Here is a 15,103-nt window from a genome sequence, read left to right on the forward strand (position 1 = left end):
TTTTTTTTTTTTTTACTTCTGTAGATGGTGCTCTTGTTTTAAATATATTCCACTGCATCTTTAAACAGAGTGCCATCTACAGGAGTAAAAAATATATCGTTAGTGCTTCGTGAAGCTTTATTTGTCCATCACTGTGAACAATGTACTTGATGGCCAGGTTCACACAAACCCCATAGATGCCTAAAATACGCTACTCAAAAAAGATTGAGATATTCGTCAGCTGTGTGACAAAATTCATTGATTGCTTTTCTTTAGCCCCTTTAATATTTTGTTTGTTTTACCCCCCTTCTGTTTAGGTATGTTTTTTTTTTTTTTTTTTTTTTTTTCTGGATGTAAATCACATTTCCTTAGGTGGCTTCTTAGAGTTAGGCCAGACGTTAACTCCATCTCAAGTTCATCCTGAAATTTTACCTGAAAGACTAATTTACTGTGAGAAGCGCCGGTTATGTTTCCCGACCCTTGTCCGCAGGGAATACTAGCCAGCCTTTTTTCCATGTCTCCCTACTCCAACACAGGTGAGGATCATTATCAGGCTTCTCCAGAGCTCGAGGACCAGGGTGCTACAAAAAATACAACCCACCCAAATTGTGTTGCTGCCAAATTTGGTTTTTCTGAAATTAAATGCATTTAATACAAATGACTTTCATTCATCAACTTTAATGAATTGAATAATTGTCGGACCTGGTTCACAAAGCATCCAGCAACCTTTTGACCCATCGTGAATATTTTAGATACTGAACACTTAATATCCGTTGCCATATGTCCTAAGTGAAATATTAGACTTTAAATAAAAGGAATATTTCTTTGAACCCCCACTTCTGTGAATTGCATTAATGAAATGAAACTCCTCAAATGACTTCAACATATTTCCTTTGCACCTAGATAGATGCCAGCAAGCTCCTCGACTCACTTTATCACAATTCCTTGGCACCAAGAGGCCACAAGGTGGCAGCACACACAATAAATAAGTACGTGAATTTTTAGGTGAATAAAGAAAAAACGAAAAACGTGAATTTATGAATGCCACGCCATGAAAACGAGAGGGTTCACTACACTTACCAGACTGACTCATTTCCTAATTGTTTGTACAGTAAAACCCGGCTTAAAATAGATGCCCCCCCCCCCCCCCAAGGTTGTAGTGCACATTAGCAATAATAATGAAAAACAAACAAACAAAAATGCAATAAAACGAAATGTTCAAAGCAGCAATTACCTTCAAATGCCCACATTCTTACTGAGTGGCAAATAAGCGTTGAATTCACACGTCTCACTTCAGCTTCCTTAAATGTGGCGTACATTCAAAAACTTACAGTGAGGTCAAAGCACAATTATTTTCTTAACAGTTTCATTTTGATATTTTTTTTTCTGAAAAGATTCAAATAAAACCTTCCTCAAAACAGTAATGTCAAGAAAGCATAAATATCAGCTTTTAGAAGCAGAAGAACTTTTGTCACTCCCTTATCTTCACGTTAAAAACTAAAATGTCTCTAAAAGCGCCCTAACAATATAATAAGTAATAATAAGTTAAATGTTTTCCCACCCTCAGTGCAAAAATATCCAAACTCAACTGAAAGTGGAGGAACTCATGTGCACGAGACAATTGAAATCATTTCATGTGAAATAGGTTTAGGCACAAATACTTTTTTTTTTTGTCGTCTTTGTCCGCTGAGCCCTTAGCAGGGGACGCTTTCTCTGAGAAGCCTCCTGTTTCTTTTCTCTTTCTTCTTCTTGCTCTTTTTGAGAACACGGAAAGCGTGACTGTGGAAAAACAGCTTCACTTTTTCAGTCAGCGCCGTCGAGTGCCTCTGCAACGTGTGAAGCTGCGTATTTTAACCGGAAGCCACCTGCAGTAGGAACACAAGCGGTCAAAACAGAATTTCGGCCGTTGCGGCGTCAAAGGAGCTTTTTAATGAGAACAGCTAGTGTCTGTTGTTGTCATGGCAACCCCGTCTACCGTTATTTGCTGAAAAACTCGCTTAATTGATTTGACTCCTTAATAAACAAAATTAAAAAAAATAGCTAGCTAGTTAGCCAATGTTTTATGCTAATAAGCAACATTGCTAATATTGTGAACTGCACAGATTTAGAAATATTTTTTCTTTATTAGTGAGTTTTTGTTAGCGCTGTCAAAGTTAAAGCGTTAACGAATTAATCACAAGAATTATTGTATTAATCATGTATTAACGTAGATTAATCACAATATTAACTTTAACCTGATTATTTAGTTTGACAGCAGATTAAAGGTAACACAGGTTGTTTGACCAATAAACAAAACTACTAGTACATGCATTGAAGAAAAGCATTTAATAAATGTTTGCGTATGACATTCAGAATATTTGTTCATGCCAAACAATTTTTTTTTTCCATTTTAAATTACGCAAGTAATTAACTGATTAGAAAAAGAGGAGGATGAGCGTGTGCCGTGGATACAATTTTTTGAAGACGTCCTCACAACATTAACTCATAACACTGAATGTCGAAAAAAAAATAACATAACGGATGCTCTTTAAATATGGCGGGCAAAGATGTTGATAAAAAGCTTTTTTTTCAATTAAGCGATTAATTGTGATTAATCAGAATTATTAAGATCCCATGATTAATCTGATTAAAAAAAAATGTTTGACAGCTCTCGTTTTTATTTTTTGATTTTTTTTTTTTTAATTCACATAACTTTTAGAGTAAGTTTGTTAGTTTTTGTTTTTAGCATAGCATAAACAGACACGTGCCCCTTTACCTTGCTGTGAGGAGTCAATAGAGGGCTGGCTGCAGTCCTGAGCGTAATGTCCGCTCACACCGCAGTTGGAACAGGACACGCTCCCATTCTTCTTATTGACTCCGCCGCCCCCCAGCATAGGCGCTTGCAGCATCCCCAGAGGATTGGGGTAAACCTGCTGGTAAATGCATTGGAAGGACGCGCCCGGCGTCATCTGCTGTTGAAGGTTGTAGCTGGCCGCCGCCGCCGCCACCACCTGCGTGCTCAGCATGTGCGACGGCACGTCCGCGTGGCTGTGAGGATGCGAGTGGAGGGGGCCGTAGGCTGAAGGGTGGGCGGGGTAGAAGGGCGGCAGGCCGGCGGCCCCGTTGGCCTGGTGGGGCGGCTGGCCCTGGGTGAGGTAGCTGTTGATGCGCAGGCTCGTGAGTTGCAAGAGAGGCGGCGGAACGCTGAAGACCTGCCGCACCGCCGCCATCTGGTGGTTGGGGAAGAAGAGCGGTGCTTGGCAGCCGCTCGCACCGTTGCCGCCGCCGCCTCGACTGCCGCAGTTGTTGTGACAGCCGCAGGTCCCGCAGCCCATCAGATGCTGCTGCGGCGCCGATGGCACTTGTTGCTGCGCGATAGGATTGTTGCCGTCGCTGGCGTTGCTGTACGAGATGCAGTCGCTGTGAGCAAGTGCTGGGCTGGGGCCCGGGGTGTGCGTAGGGACGGCCGCGGGCACGCCCGCTTGCACCAGGCCGGTCGCTGCGGGCGCGCCTCCAGGTGGCAAGCCGTATGGTGGCGGCAGAGCGGGCGGTAAAGTCAAACCCGGGTGCTTGGCAACGGGAGCAGGCGTGCTCTCTGACGAGCCGTCGTGACCGCCTTGGTTATGCGCCGTTTTGAACCTCTGGACAGGAGGCTGGAAGCCCATAGATGGAACACCGAAAGTTGGCATGATGTCCCTTTTATCCGGCTCACCGGGGCCCGGCAGAACCGGACCCACGGGGGGTATCGGCATCATTCGTGGCTTCCCATCCGGGTGGATGTTTTGGCCGGGAAGCGGAGGCACAGTCAGCGGAGGGTCGCACGCGCCGTTAGCGAGCACGTCAGGTAGAGGGTGCATGAAGGAAAGAGGGGGAAAGTGGATGCTGTTCTCGGGGCTGGTAAAGTCCGTCTGGGGTGGGTGGTGGTTAGGGGACAAAGGGTGGACAGACATGGGCTCAGCTGGATGCGTGAAGAACATGGCGGGGCCTGCTACTTTTAAGGAGTCATCAGAGTGGCTGTCAGTATCTGTGGGAAAAAAGTTATCAAGCATGAATATATTGCCGGTCAAATATCATCCATTCACCCTTTTCTTTTGTAGACTCCAGAAAAATAAACAAGTTTTTTAGAAAAACAGACCATGATTAATGTTATAAATGGTATCCGATTATCGTCCGGGCACTGATATAAAACAGATAAAAAAAAAAAAACGAGAAAAAAAACAAAACACATTGGTTTACCCCTACTATTTACATGTTTAAGTTTTCATTTGACTTTTATTTAAGAAACATTGATGACATTGGGAGCGTCATGAACTTTTTGTTAGAATTTTAAAACAACTATGTCTATTGTTTAAGTTTAAAAAAACAACCGTATGCAGCATTTTGAAAATCTGAAAAGATGTTCAATGAACAAATGTATTGTGAAAGGACATTTGAACAAAGTTAAGATTTGGAGTTTTTTTTTTTTTTTTTTTTTTTTTTTTCCCTTCTCCAAATAATCATTATTGGTATGATCATAGCAATAGAAACGGTTGTTTAAGAATCTGACTTTCTGAATGAGGGATTTTTATTTTTTTTTAATACCTTTATTATTATCATCCTCACTATCCAAACTCTCTGCTCCTCTGTGTTGAGGACTTGATGGGGAACTGTAGCTCTCTGATGACGTTTCACCAAATGTGTCCGGTCCGGAGCAAGCAACAGCTACCAAACCTAAATTGGACATATTGGCCACAGGATTAACAAAGCTCATAAACAATGCAAATCATATCGGAGGTTGAAAATACAACTAGTATAACTACAAAGCTATTCTGTGAAAAATAATAAAGGAAATAAAACAGTTTCCAGGCATGATAACACAAACCTCCACCTTTCTTCTGAGGCAAATGAGTTGTTGCCAGATCACCATTGGTCACACGTGAAGATCCCTGTTTGGTGTTTCTGTAAACCAAAAGAAAAAAAATATCAGGGCGGAACTGCATTACACAGCTGGATCATGACATCAGCATCTTACACATTAACAAAAATTAATTGAAAGTGACCTCATTGTGCAATCATGCTATTGAATTAGTTTTCGTCGATGGTCAAAGATGCACCGGTACCTGTCTGCTGGCTGGACTTTGCTTTTCGTCTTGGCTCCGGAGTGGCTTCTCTTCTCTGTGTCCTGGAGGGACACGGTAAAACTTCAGGTCGTATTTCTTTTTATTTGATCAGGTTATTGTAACAAAAATCTATGACAATGATTGTCCACCTGTTCAGGTTCCGGCACGTTCCTCAGGTTGAAGCCTCTCTTCCTCCTTTCTGATGGACCACTGAGCTCGGCGACGTGAGGCCCCCTCCGACTATCTCCCTGAGGGCCTTTGGCACTAGACAGGCTAAAGACAAGTCTTCTGAAAGTAATCATTTCGGTTGGTGCTTTTGTTGTAACTATTCTACTTTCTTCTACTTACCTTTGACTTGCACTCTTGGCTCCGTGCTTTTTCTTGTGCCCCTGAGTACCCGATTCTACATCTAAAAACGTAAAAGTAATACCAGATTTCATTTGTCAGGCCTCATTTTTTTTTGTAGTTAATTGATTCTTCTCTCCATGCAACCCAAACTTTCGCTTGGAGCTAAAATCTTTTTTTTATTTATTTTTTGGTGTGGGATGATGAGCTCTTACCTTCGTCCTGACTAGAGGCATCAGAACAATCACCTTGTACGTTTTTCCCCAGCTGACAATTGCCTAGTTAGAAAAACAACACAAAAATTGGACTCTATTGCACTACAATGAGTCTCTTACAGTGACCTGATCTGAAAGAATATGGACGAATATCAAAATATCCAAAGTAAATACTAAATACAGTGCTAAGAAACTGTTTGTATAATAAGGCTGTCACATTTATTATTGCTAAATAGTATTACATGTAAAATAAAGTATGAAATTGTATTTCAATTTTTACTGCCTCTCAACATCCTACGTAATGCTTCTTAATGTCATTTGAGGCCTTTGCGATTCACATCTATCTATCTAGTCACAGTCAGTGTTTGATTAAATATTTATTGTTACTGGTTGAATGATTGGCTTCTTACAACAGCAACTTGATGGTTTTGTAGAGTAACTGGAGTCACGATTGAAGAAGCTGCACACCTTCCTGGTCTGTCGGAAAATTGGAGGAGCAGCAAGGAACTTTTCCCTGGAGATAAGAACATTTTTATTTATTTTTTTGTGGAGCTAATATGTAGGCTGAAGAACAAAAATAAATGTAGCCACAAAAAAAATTAACCCTCAAAATCCTCTTACATTATTGACTAGGTCAGACTAGCAAACACACAGCACAAGCACAATGAGGCCAGTCAGATAACTTTCCTTTTCTGAGTTTCATTTTGAATGAAATGAAACTGATGAGCTCCCGTGTTGTGCGTTTGCATGCTAGCGTGTCGGCCTTAGAACACAAACATACCTGAGGCATTTCTCGCCCTCTCTGCTCTCATAGTGGTGCCCCTGGCTCAAAAGTCTCAGGAGGCTCTTCGCAAATGACTCGGTGCATTGATCTTTAGGAAGCTGCAGACGTATAAAGTGGCCATTCCAACCAGATTCAGCATTTTGACAGAGTTATCAATTTTAAGAAATCTTGTCATGTTGATACTGGAGAGGAGGTACTAAGTACAAGCCCATTGAAATGACCTTACCTTAAAAAGGAAATTTTCCAGTTCCAAATGAGTTTTGGTCACATTACTGGAGGAGGAGTCTGACCACTTCACCTGAAACAGAGTAGAGGCCTCAAAAGTTAAAAGGGGAGGGAGAAAAATCAAAGTTCCTCAGGTTCCTAACCACCTCTACATTCACTTGTAGACTGTATTAAGTCAAGCAGTTTGTACTGCATGTCGCCTTATTTGGTTTCCATAAAAGATGAGGGCTTCAACACACCAAACGTGAGTTGCTGGAGGCTCTTTTGTTTGTGAAAAGAACAATGCACCTGAACGATGTCCAAGAACAAGCAAAACTGCTCCATGACTGTTAAATATTAACAGACTAGTGAATATGTGCTTCGAAAGGTGTCTTACTGTAGATAACCAAAAGTGGTGGAATTTTAGAGCACATGGCAGAGTCCCAAGTGGGACTCGCATGTACAGTACAATTTCAAAATAAAACACTTCCGACCATGGACTCGAAATACAGATGAGTATTTAAAGGCAGTTATTTTACTAACTTGATCTTTTCATCTTCATAAATAAACAAAAAAAGTTTTGTTTTTTTTCGATGAAAGTGTGTGCGTGTTGTGACATCAGTTGCTCCCGCGATAGTTTAACATGAAGTGTGTAAATAAAAGGCCCCACCAGGATTTAAGCCTGCCAGCTTTAGTTTAAAATAAACAAATAAGAAATAGAACTTCACTGATACAATTCATCGTCAATAAATCACCAGTCATATGAGCGTGTATGCCAACGTTCCTCACCTCGAAGTTGTATTCCTTGTCTATTCTTGTCAGAGAGATGCACTTGAGCACAATTGCTTCAATATGCACCGCTAGAAAAACACAACAATACGTCAGAGATCGAATTGTTTACATTTGATTCAGTGTCTGTAATAAGACAACATAACTGACAATAAAATCAATTCAATGTGTAAAACTTACATTGTTATCTAGTCATGTTTACACTCACCTTTTCTTTGTATCGCCACACGTCTGGAGCGTCGGCTCTGACAAGGAGGATGTGAGTCTGTGCATTCCCCCAAACCCAAAGATGGCAGATAGTCACCCTTCTGGCTTGGCAACTCCTGGGGTTAAAAAGATAACATTAACCCACTGTTATCATTATGTATTCTTCTTATGCATTATGCAGGATGTTTTCTTAAATGGGCCGGGCTGCCAAACATTTTAAGTCCAGTCTCAGCCCTTGTTTCAAAGCTTAATAGGCTACTCCCTTTGTTGGTGGTAAACCACATTTGTCCTGACACAGCACAGCACTCTAAAAATGGCACATGCATTTCATTAGGAGCACAGCATCTTTCGCGCACATGGCCCCCTTCACTCGCATTGATGATGACCCTAATCGAGTAAAACAAAACATACTGTACATTGTTGTAAAGCTCATGAGCCACTTCAATGGGTACGCCACCAATGTCAATGAAGCACATATGTTTCAAAAATCCAACAGCACAATGAATGTGCCGTTTCCTGCTAAATGAATATTACAACACCCTGCATTGACAGCATGGATTTAAAGACTTTTGGGAAAATGATTACATTATAGGTGCTAAAAACAGCAAGGCTGAACAACAGCATAGTTTTGTATAGCCAGACCAGACGATATCATTTTGTTTATCCAGATATAAATAGATTATGCAGCTCTGATTCCAGCATGACTATACTACGAAGAATCTAAAGTACTATTGTAGATTGCAGCAGCAACATTATATTTTGCTAATAAAACGTATTGCTGTATCTAATTTGACACAGTAGCTCCAGCAGTATCATAATAAGTACAAGGTCCATGCCAAAACTTGCACAATGCCAGTCGATGGCTGCATGCCATGTAGAGTAGTTGGATAACACCATAAGAAATGTAACTGGCAGCAAAACAAACTTTCATATGCAATAGTTTCACTTTTCCAGTAGTGAAACAGCACATTGGAGGGACAGCTGAGAGAAGAAAAAAAAGAGAAAAGAATGACAACAGGAGATTCAAATTGTTATGAAGCGGTAGTACATTATTATTTGGTCTTAATGTTAATGATCATCTCTCTTTGTGAAGACAAGCTACTGCAGTAAAGGTTCCATTTAAGGTGGCTTGACTTTCTTGAGACTTTAAGTTTAAGTCTTGAGGTGGCATGTTGGTTCTCTCCCAACCTGCTGCACGACCGTGGGTCCGATCCTGAGCACCTGTGACCAATGTCCATTGTCCTTGAGCAAGAAACTTAACCCCCCCCAGTTGCACCAGATGCTGCATTATCACAACAACATGTAAAAGCTCCTTGAGTATCTTAATCGTAGGAATACAAGCGCTATGCAAATTTAAGGCCACTCATTTAGTTGTCTTACACTGACTTGCACATGTGCAACTAACTCGACGCAATCCCTGTTGCGTTGTAATACTTATGACGGCGTTATTTGCAAAACTTACGCCTGCTAGCTGCAACTTAGCCTTTAGCTATGTTGGAGCTAAAGCACCAGCTGTCACTCGAGAGACGAGATAGACATCTATTAAAAATACAATTTATCTTTGGTACTGCTTCCGATTTGGACGTAAACATTCAAACTACACAAAAACTAACTACATGAAAATGAAACTTTAACTAAAAGTGGTGAAATAAAAGTAAACAAAGAGCTAGCTTAGCATCTTAGCAAGCTTATTGCTCACCGTTGTTTGTGAGTTTCGATGAAGCTGTCGCCTTTCCTCCTCGATCGCGAGCTCGATTTTCTCAAGCTGCGTCCGAAGAGTCTCCCGCTGGTGAAAATGAAAAGCTGGGTGTAAAGAGGCCATACTGAAAAGCAAGGCTAACTGGTCCAACGGTCCTGCGGAGGTCTCGGTGCTTGAGACGCCGCACGTTTGTTTGCAAGTATTCTCATCGGGATGGAACGAGTGGTGGTGAGGGTCCCTGAATGTAGGAAGGGAGTAGTCGTATTTTTTGTAGAACAGGGACGGATCTACATGGCTCAGTATGCGAAAGAGTATCCCAGCGCATTCCCTGCTGTCAGATCCGAGGAGGGAGAGACACACTAGTAGTTTGGACCTCACTACAGGGTCGATTAAGTCCGTTAGAATCCCCAACTCGTGTGGATTATTTGCACGAAACTCGAAGTCCCGTAAAACGTGATAATCTTTCCTGGCGAGATCCTCCAAGTAAGATCCTAAAAAGCGAAGCTCCAGGGGTTGACACATGTGCATCAGCCCGCACATGAACTCGATTCGCTTGGCAGGGTTTAGATGAAGGCCGAACCATTCAAAAACAGTCTCCTTGTCCAGCCGCGCTGGATATAAATGGGTTTTGGGCGAATGCTCCAGCCTGTTGGACATGGAGGTAGGAGAGACCACACTGGGGATATGTTGTCGTTCCCTCGGATCCAATGCATCTTCCTCCGTCGTTTCGTCGCCACCTTCCTCGCCCGTTTTCATCCGTAGTTTCATTTTCGGCATTATCAGCGCTGCGAGAACGAGCCCAAAAGTCAGAATGGCGGTGCAATACAGCTACATTATTGACGCGTTTTGGCGTTATAACACACCCTGAGTGACTCGATTATAGTGTTGCTTCTGTTAGCTCGCCATTAGACGGGGCGGCTCCATAGTGGTCTACTATTTCCTTCTTCTACTACATTATTTCCGGTAGAGTAACCATTGATAGGCAGCGCATTGCTGCCGCCTCCCGGTCATTTTTATTTCACCTGAATTCAGCAAGTCACGAGAGTTCGGGTGGGGAACTTGTTTCGGCATCAAGTTTCTTGCAGGGAACATACAAATCAGCTCTTTGTTGAATACAGCTTTAAAATTAGAAAAAATGGTTGAATTTAAAACGTCACAATGTTTGTATAATACACATAAAACATGTTTAAAAACCTAAATCCGTAGAATAATAAAAAAAAACTGCAGAAGAAAACGCTATTTTCAAATAATAGTTATGTATTATTGTATTATTATTATTCTTATTATTCTTATTATTACTACTACAACTACTACTGTACCATTGTAATGTGGACAGCAGCTACTACTTGTCTTTATTGGGATAGACCAGTAGGGGGCACCAGTTGCTCAACATCCTTATTAATCTTGCGTACTGACCAAAAAAATGTGTCTGTGATCTGCATGTATCAACGTCACTTAACTTTTTCCCCCCCAAAAGATAATTACTGCACACTTACTTCACGTGAATATTGTGTCTAGTCGGGACATGCAGTTTAACAGCAGTACTTGAAGTATATATCCCCCAAATAATAAATGACTCTGAAGTTGTGCAAGTCAGAATTAAAAAAATATATGCCTTAACCTTTGTACAAATATTTAGAATTTGAGCCAGGTCACTTGATAGGATATATAGTTAGGCCTATACAATTGTGAGACAAAATCTACATAAACATAGAAGAAACATGCTGGCGCCTGGAATCAAAAGCAATCATGCACACTCCACTTAATATCGATGGCAAATTAGAAATTGTCTGCATTAAATGATAGTAATAGTTTCCCCCTGGATTACATTGATTTCATTCAGTATTTACTTCAGAAATGCCACCGTAATAACTTACAAGAATAAACTAACTAGAAAGTGTTCTCAGCTTTCCAAAGTGCAACAGATGTCATTTAGCATTTAATGTTGAGCCTATAATTTATTGAAACTACATGGTTTTGGTTAAAGCGATTGTTTGTTTACATAGCTCCATTTTAAAACCTTTTACATATGGCCTCTTTTAGTCTTAAAATAAATTCATATTGACGTCCTCTTTCATATTTATCTCCATCCCTTTGTAAAAGATTTTCATAAAGTCATAAACAAATGAGGCTTTTCATGTCAAATTTGATACCAAATGAACACCAGAAGAGTGTAAAACACAAACCCGGCAGCAGCATATGTCCGCTGTGGTCCCTGCACATGTGTAGTGGACGTCAGCACGGGACTCTGGCTACATTTTGTGGCGAAGGCCGCCACGGTTTATAAAGACCTGCCCTGACACTCCTACCATTCCGTGTGCCAACCAGAGAGAGGACTGTCACTACCAATTCGGAACTTCATTCTCCTCTCTTTCTCTTCACAGTCACTTGTGACTACTTGAAGCTGAAGCACGCACACGGCCCTGTCATCACTTCTTGACTGCTTCCACGGAGGGTAAGTCAGCTTATTTACTGTACTTCCTCTTGTATGGGGTCCCTCAGGCTATGATTTAAATTGAGGATTTACAGAATAAAAGGTCGTTTTTAAGTTATTTGGAAGCAGTGTGACAAAGTCATAAAATGTAGTTGTCCGGTGTACCGATGCATGTTTGGATAACTTTTTATTGTCCTTCTTTTTCATGGCCTGAGTTTGGTTTGGATCAACCATCAGGACAATGCGGGGGGAAGAAAAAAAAAAGTTAAATATACCGCTTACATGAACCTCTGTGATTATGGGTCAGGGAAGTTCTCTGCTTTCGGGCAAAGCATTTTAGAATTTCCCATCACATGTTTTTCGGTATTTCAAAAGACATGCAGTTAGTCTAAAATTCTCTTCCATCATAATTACTGTATATGAAACCATACAATTATAATTGTGAATTATAATTAATTTCTTTATGTAAATTTGTACGTGTATTTGACAGCGATGTGACAGAATTTGTTTATAGGGTTTCAAATGGAGACGAGATTTTATGTTAAAGTGCGACAGGAAGAATTGTCATTTGTGAACATTACTTAATGGTTAATGTGAGCCAGTGGTAAAAAAGGACAACACATATGATGGCCTCATAAAAACTCTCAATCCCACTGGAGCATGAAGAATATCTTTCCCATTATCGAACATGGCACTGGAAACTTGTTTCTCTATTTGCAGTCAAGACAACACAAGAGTGGGTCAAAGAAAAAGCACTTTAAAGTCATTGAATGGCCAAGCAAGTGTCTCGGCTTGAATCTATATATTTGAATCTTCAAATTATGAACAGGCTTAGAATATGGAGGCTATGGAGAGGATCTGCAAACATTAATAGACCAATATCCTTCCTGAGATGTGTGCTGAATTTTAGAATTACATCCACATCTACTTCTCCAATTAGCAAGTCATGATTTCTGTAAGATTTTATGCTCATTCCACTGAATGAAATGCAAATTAATCTCTCTTTTTTTTGTCTTTTGTCTATGTTCAGACTCTCTATACTAAATTATACATATCATAAAAAATAGAAGCTGTTAAATTATTTATAAGTGGTCAAACTTACAAAATCAGAGGCTCATTTTTTTCCATAACTTTAGCACCATTTGTACAATCTGTTATCCAATACCATCTTTAAAATGAAAAATTCAGCCTTTACTAAGATGACAATGCACAAGTTTGAGTTTTTATTGGAATGTGAAATGCTTTGAACATGTTCCAATATATAATGTAGGATGTGCATAGTGAGGACAACTCAACTATTATGATGTTGATTTTGGGCTTGGTTCAAGTTTAGCTTCCATTCATCCATTTTCTATAACGGCTTATCCTCACTCGGGTGAGCTGGCGCCAATCCCAGCTGACTTTTTGCGAGAGGCAGGATACACGCTGGGCTGGTCGCTAGCCCATCGCAGGGCGTCAAGTTCGGCTTTCATTTTGATCATTTTAAAAACAATACAATCTTAATTGATAGATTTAACATGTCCGGAACTCATACAGGCAAAGTGTTGCCGTGTTTCATTTGCATCCGTGTTATTTTTTTAAACAATAGATTACAATTGAGCTCCGTAATTTAGGGCTGGCCCAAAAATCGCAAAATAATCTGCATATAATTGATGGTAACTATTTTCAAGTTATATACCATTATTTTACTGATTCGGCCCACTTAGTAATATATTTTTCCTCCATGTGGCCCCTGAACTAATATGAGTTTGACACCCCTGTGTTGTACTATGTCTGTGTATGGAGAACTTAAAATTGTCTCTAAGACTGGTTTAAAAAAAAAAACATGTAAGCAAAGGGAGTGAGCGACGTCTGTGCACAAGGAATGTTCTGTGATTTAGAAGCCAGAGGAGGTGGTTGATGTGGTTGGTGCGCTGCACCATGGCTGTGGCAAATCCACCGCGAGGTCAGAAGGAATTTAGTGTCAGTATTCACCTATCCCTGTTGTGTGTATGTATGTAATGAATGACATGCCTTAAAAGGAAAGAGAGAATCTGAACAGAAGAGAATTTGGGGCGAGCAGTTTATGGAGAACCCATGTAAAGTCATTTTTAGAAACCGTGGGCTCCTATTTTGATTACCGTTTCCACCCCCAGTAGAACCACAACTCCATGACATGATTACCACATTTTTGAACGTTTATCCGTTAGGCATTATTGTGACCCGTTTTGGGCTTTTTGATGGTTCTGACCAAGTCATTTCAAAATAAGATAACGCCCAGGGGTTAAAAATAGGCACTACAGATCCAGACCAGTCGAAGCCAAGATGGATGAATGTGATTGATGTTTGTAGAGTAGACGCATCAATTTTCATCAACACAATAAGCATAATAAAGATCGACATACAGGTGAAATTGACTCATTCTACGGATGTATTTGTCCCATCTCACTGGCAGTACTTTCCGGCCATCTCCTCTTCCGCCCCTTCTGCCAGCTTCTCACTTTTTCTAGTGTAAGCAGATCCCAAAATGTGGAAAATAAGTGAGCGCCCAAGTCAATGAAAGCATTCTCATGCACCACCTTGACAGTATTCAGGAAGTAGGTACTCTGACAGCCACAACAACCTGTCACAAATTCCAGATTTTGTTTAGCGATGGCTCTCAAGCATATCATATAGAGTAAGACACCTTTTGGCTATTTTATTCACAGAAATTCCCATTATATAGTCCGGTGGCAAGAATTTTAGAGGCCCATTTGAGTGATTGTCCCAAACATCACTCGCGTGGCCATTTCCAAAAGGTAAAAAAGGAGGACATATTTAAAAAAAATAATAATAATAAGTGTTCCCTCGCTATAACGCTGTTCACTTTTTACGGCCTTGTTGTTTTGCAGATTTTTTAGTGCAACTTTGGATGATTTTTTTTTTTTACAGTAATTTTATCAAAATTATGAAGGTTTGATCATTGAGAATGTTTAAACAAGAGAGAAATGTGAGAAAATGTAAATGCCTCAATGCGAAATGTGTATAAACTGTGTGGTGAAGGGTTTATAACATTTAATTAAAACATTTATAATAAATGTAAAACATAAATCTATAACTACTTTGAAGATTTCATTTATTGCGGGTATTTTTTGGAACCTAACCCCAGCGGGAAACGCTGTACATCAGACTCGCAGTGTAATTTTATCAACAATAAAGTTTTGCATGGTTTATAGATCATGTTTGTGTCACTAAATGATAAACGTGGGGCGTGGGTGACGTTGGCTCACATAAACTCAGCAGCGGCTCATTCTTTTTTAAAAAAAGGAGGACAAACCAGCATTCTACTCAGGTTGAGCATGACGCAGGACATATCAGTGAAAATTAGGACTGTCCTGCCTAAATCAGGAC

General features: G+C 40.4%; 2 protein-coding genes across 5 annotated transcripts in view; one reads left to right on the top strand and one right to left on the bottom strand.

The window, feature by feature from the left end:
• Window positions 1–1,131: 1,131 nt before the first annotated feature.
• Window positions 1,132–10,260, bottom strand: zcchc2 (zinc finger, CCHC domain containing 2). Of its 4 annotated transcripts, none has more exons than XM_077508376.1 (14): window positions 9,301–10,260; window positions 7,603–7,717; window positions 7,395–7,465; window positions 6,628–6,699; window positions 6,399–6,499; window positions 6,028–6,131; window positions 5,618–5,680; window positions 5,406–5,466; window positions 5,207–5,342; window positions 5,058–5,119; window positions 4,820–4,896; window positions 4,540–4,668; window positions 2,735–3,982; window positions 1,132–1,844 (listed from the first exon to the last, which is right to left on the bottom strand). In XM_077508376.1, the coding sequence occupies exons 1-14, from the start codon at window positions 10,075–10,077 to the stop codon at window positions 1,783–1,785; spliced, it is 3,078 nt and encodes a 1,025-aa protein (XP_077364502.1). In that variant the 5' UTR covers window positions 10,078–10,260; the 3' UTR covers window positions 1,132–1,782. The 4 variants fall into 4 exon arrangements, with proteins under 4 accessions (XP_077364502.1, XP_077364505.1, XP_077364504.1 ...); XM_077508379.1 differs by having other exon boundaries at window positions 4,826–4,896; window positions 5,207–5,330; window positions 9,301–10,259; XM_077508378.1 differs by having other exon boundaries at window positions 5,207–5,330; window positions 9,301–10,259.
• Window positions 4,535–15,103, top strand: part of LOC144008973 (uncharacterized) — a 53,357-nt gene continuing 42,788 nt past the window's right edge. Inside the window, exons 1-3 of the mRNA XM_077508380.1 lie at window positions 4,535–5,144; window positions 5,215–5,363; window positions 6,052–11,755. The gene's annotated coding sequence lies outside the window, so the exon portion shown is untranslated. The remainder of the gene's footprint in view (window positions 5,145–5,214; window positions 5,364–6,051; window positions 11,756–15,103) is intronic.

The sequence above is a fragment of the Festucalex cinctus genome, chromosome 20 (genome assembly GCF_051991245.1).
Source record: "Festucalex cinctus isolate MCC-2025b chromosome 20, RoL_Fcin_1.0, whole genome shotgun sequence".
Lineage (NCBI taxonomy): Eukaryota > Metazoa > Chordata > Actinopteri > Syngnathiformes > Syngnathidae > Festucalex > Festucalex cinctus.

Excerpts from the sequence above, each read along its gene's own strand:
- zcchc2 (XM_077508376.1), bottom strand. The coding sequence starts at position 10,077 with ATGCCGAAAATGAAACTACGGATGAAAACGGGCGAGGAAGGTGGCGAC. Across the intron at positions 7,718-9,300 it reads ATCGAAACTCACAAACAACG|GAGTTGCCAAGCCAGAAGGG; the intron begins GTGAGCAATAAG and ends TTTTAACCCCAG. Across the intron at positions 6,500-6,627 it reads TGGAAAATTTCCTTTTTAAG|CTTCCTAAAGATCAATGCAC; the intron begins GTAAGGTCATTT and ends ATACGTCTGCAG.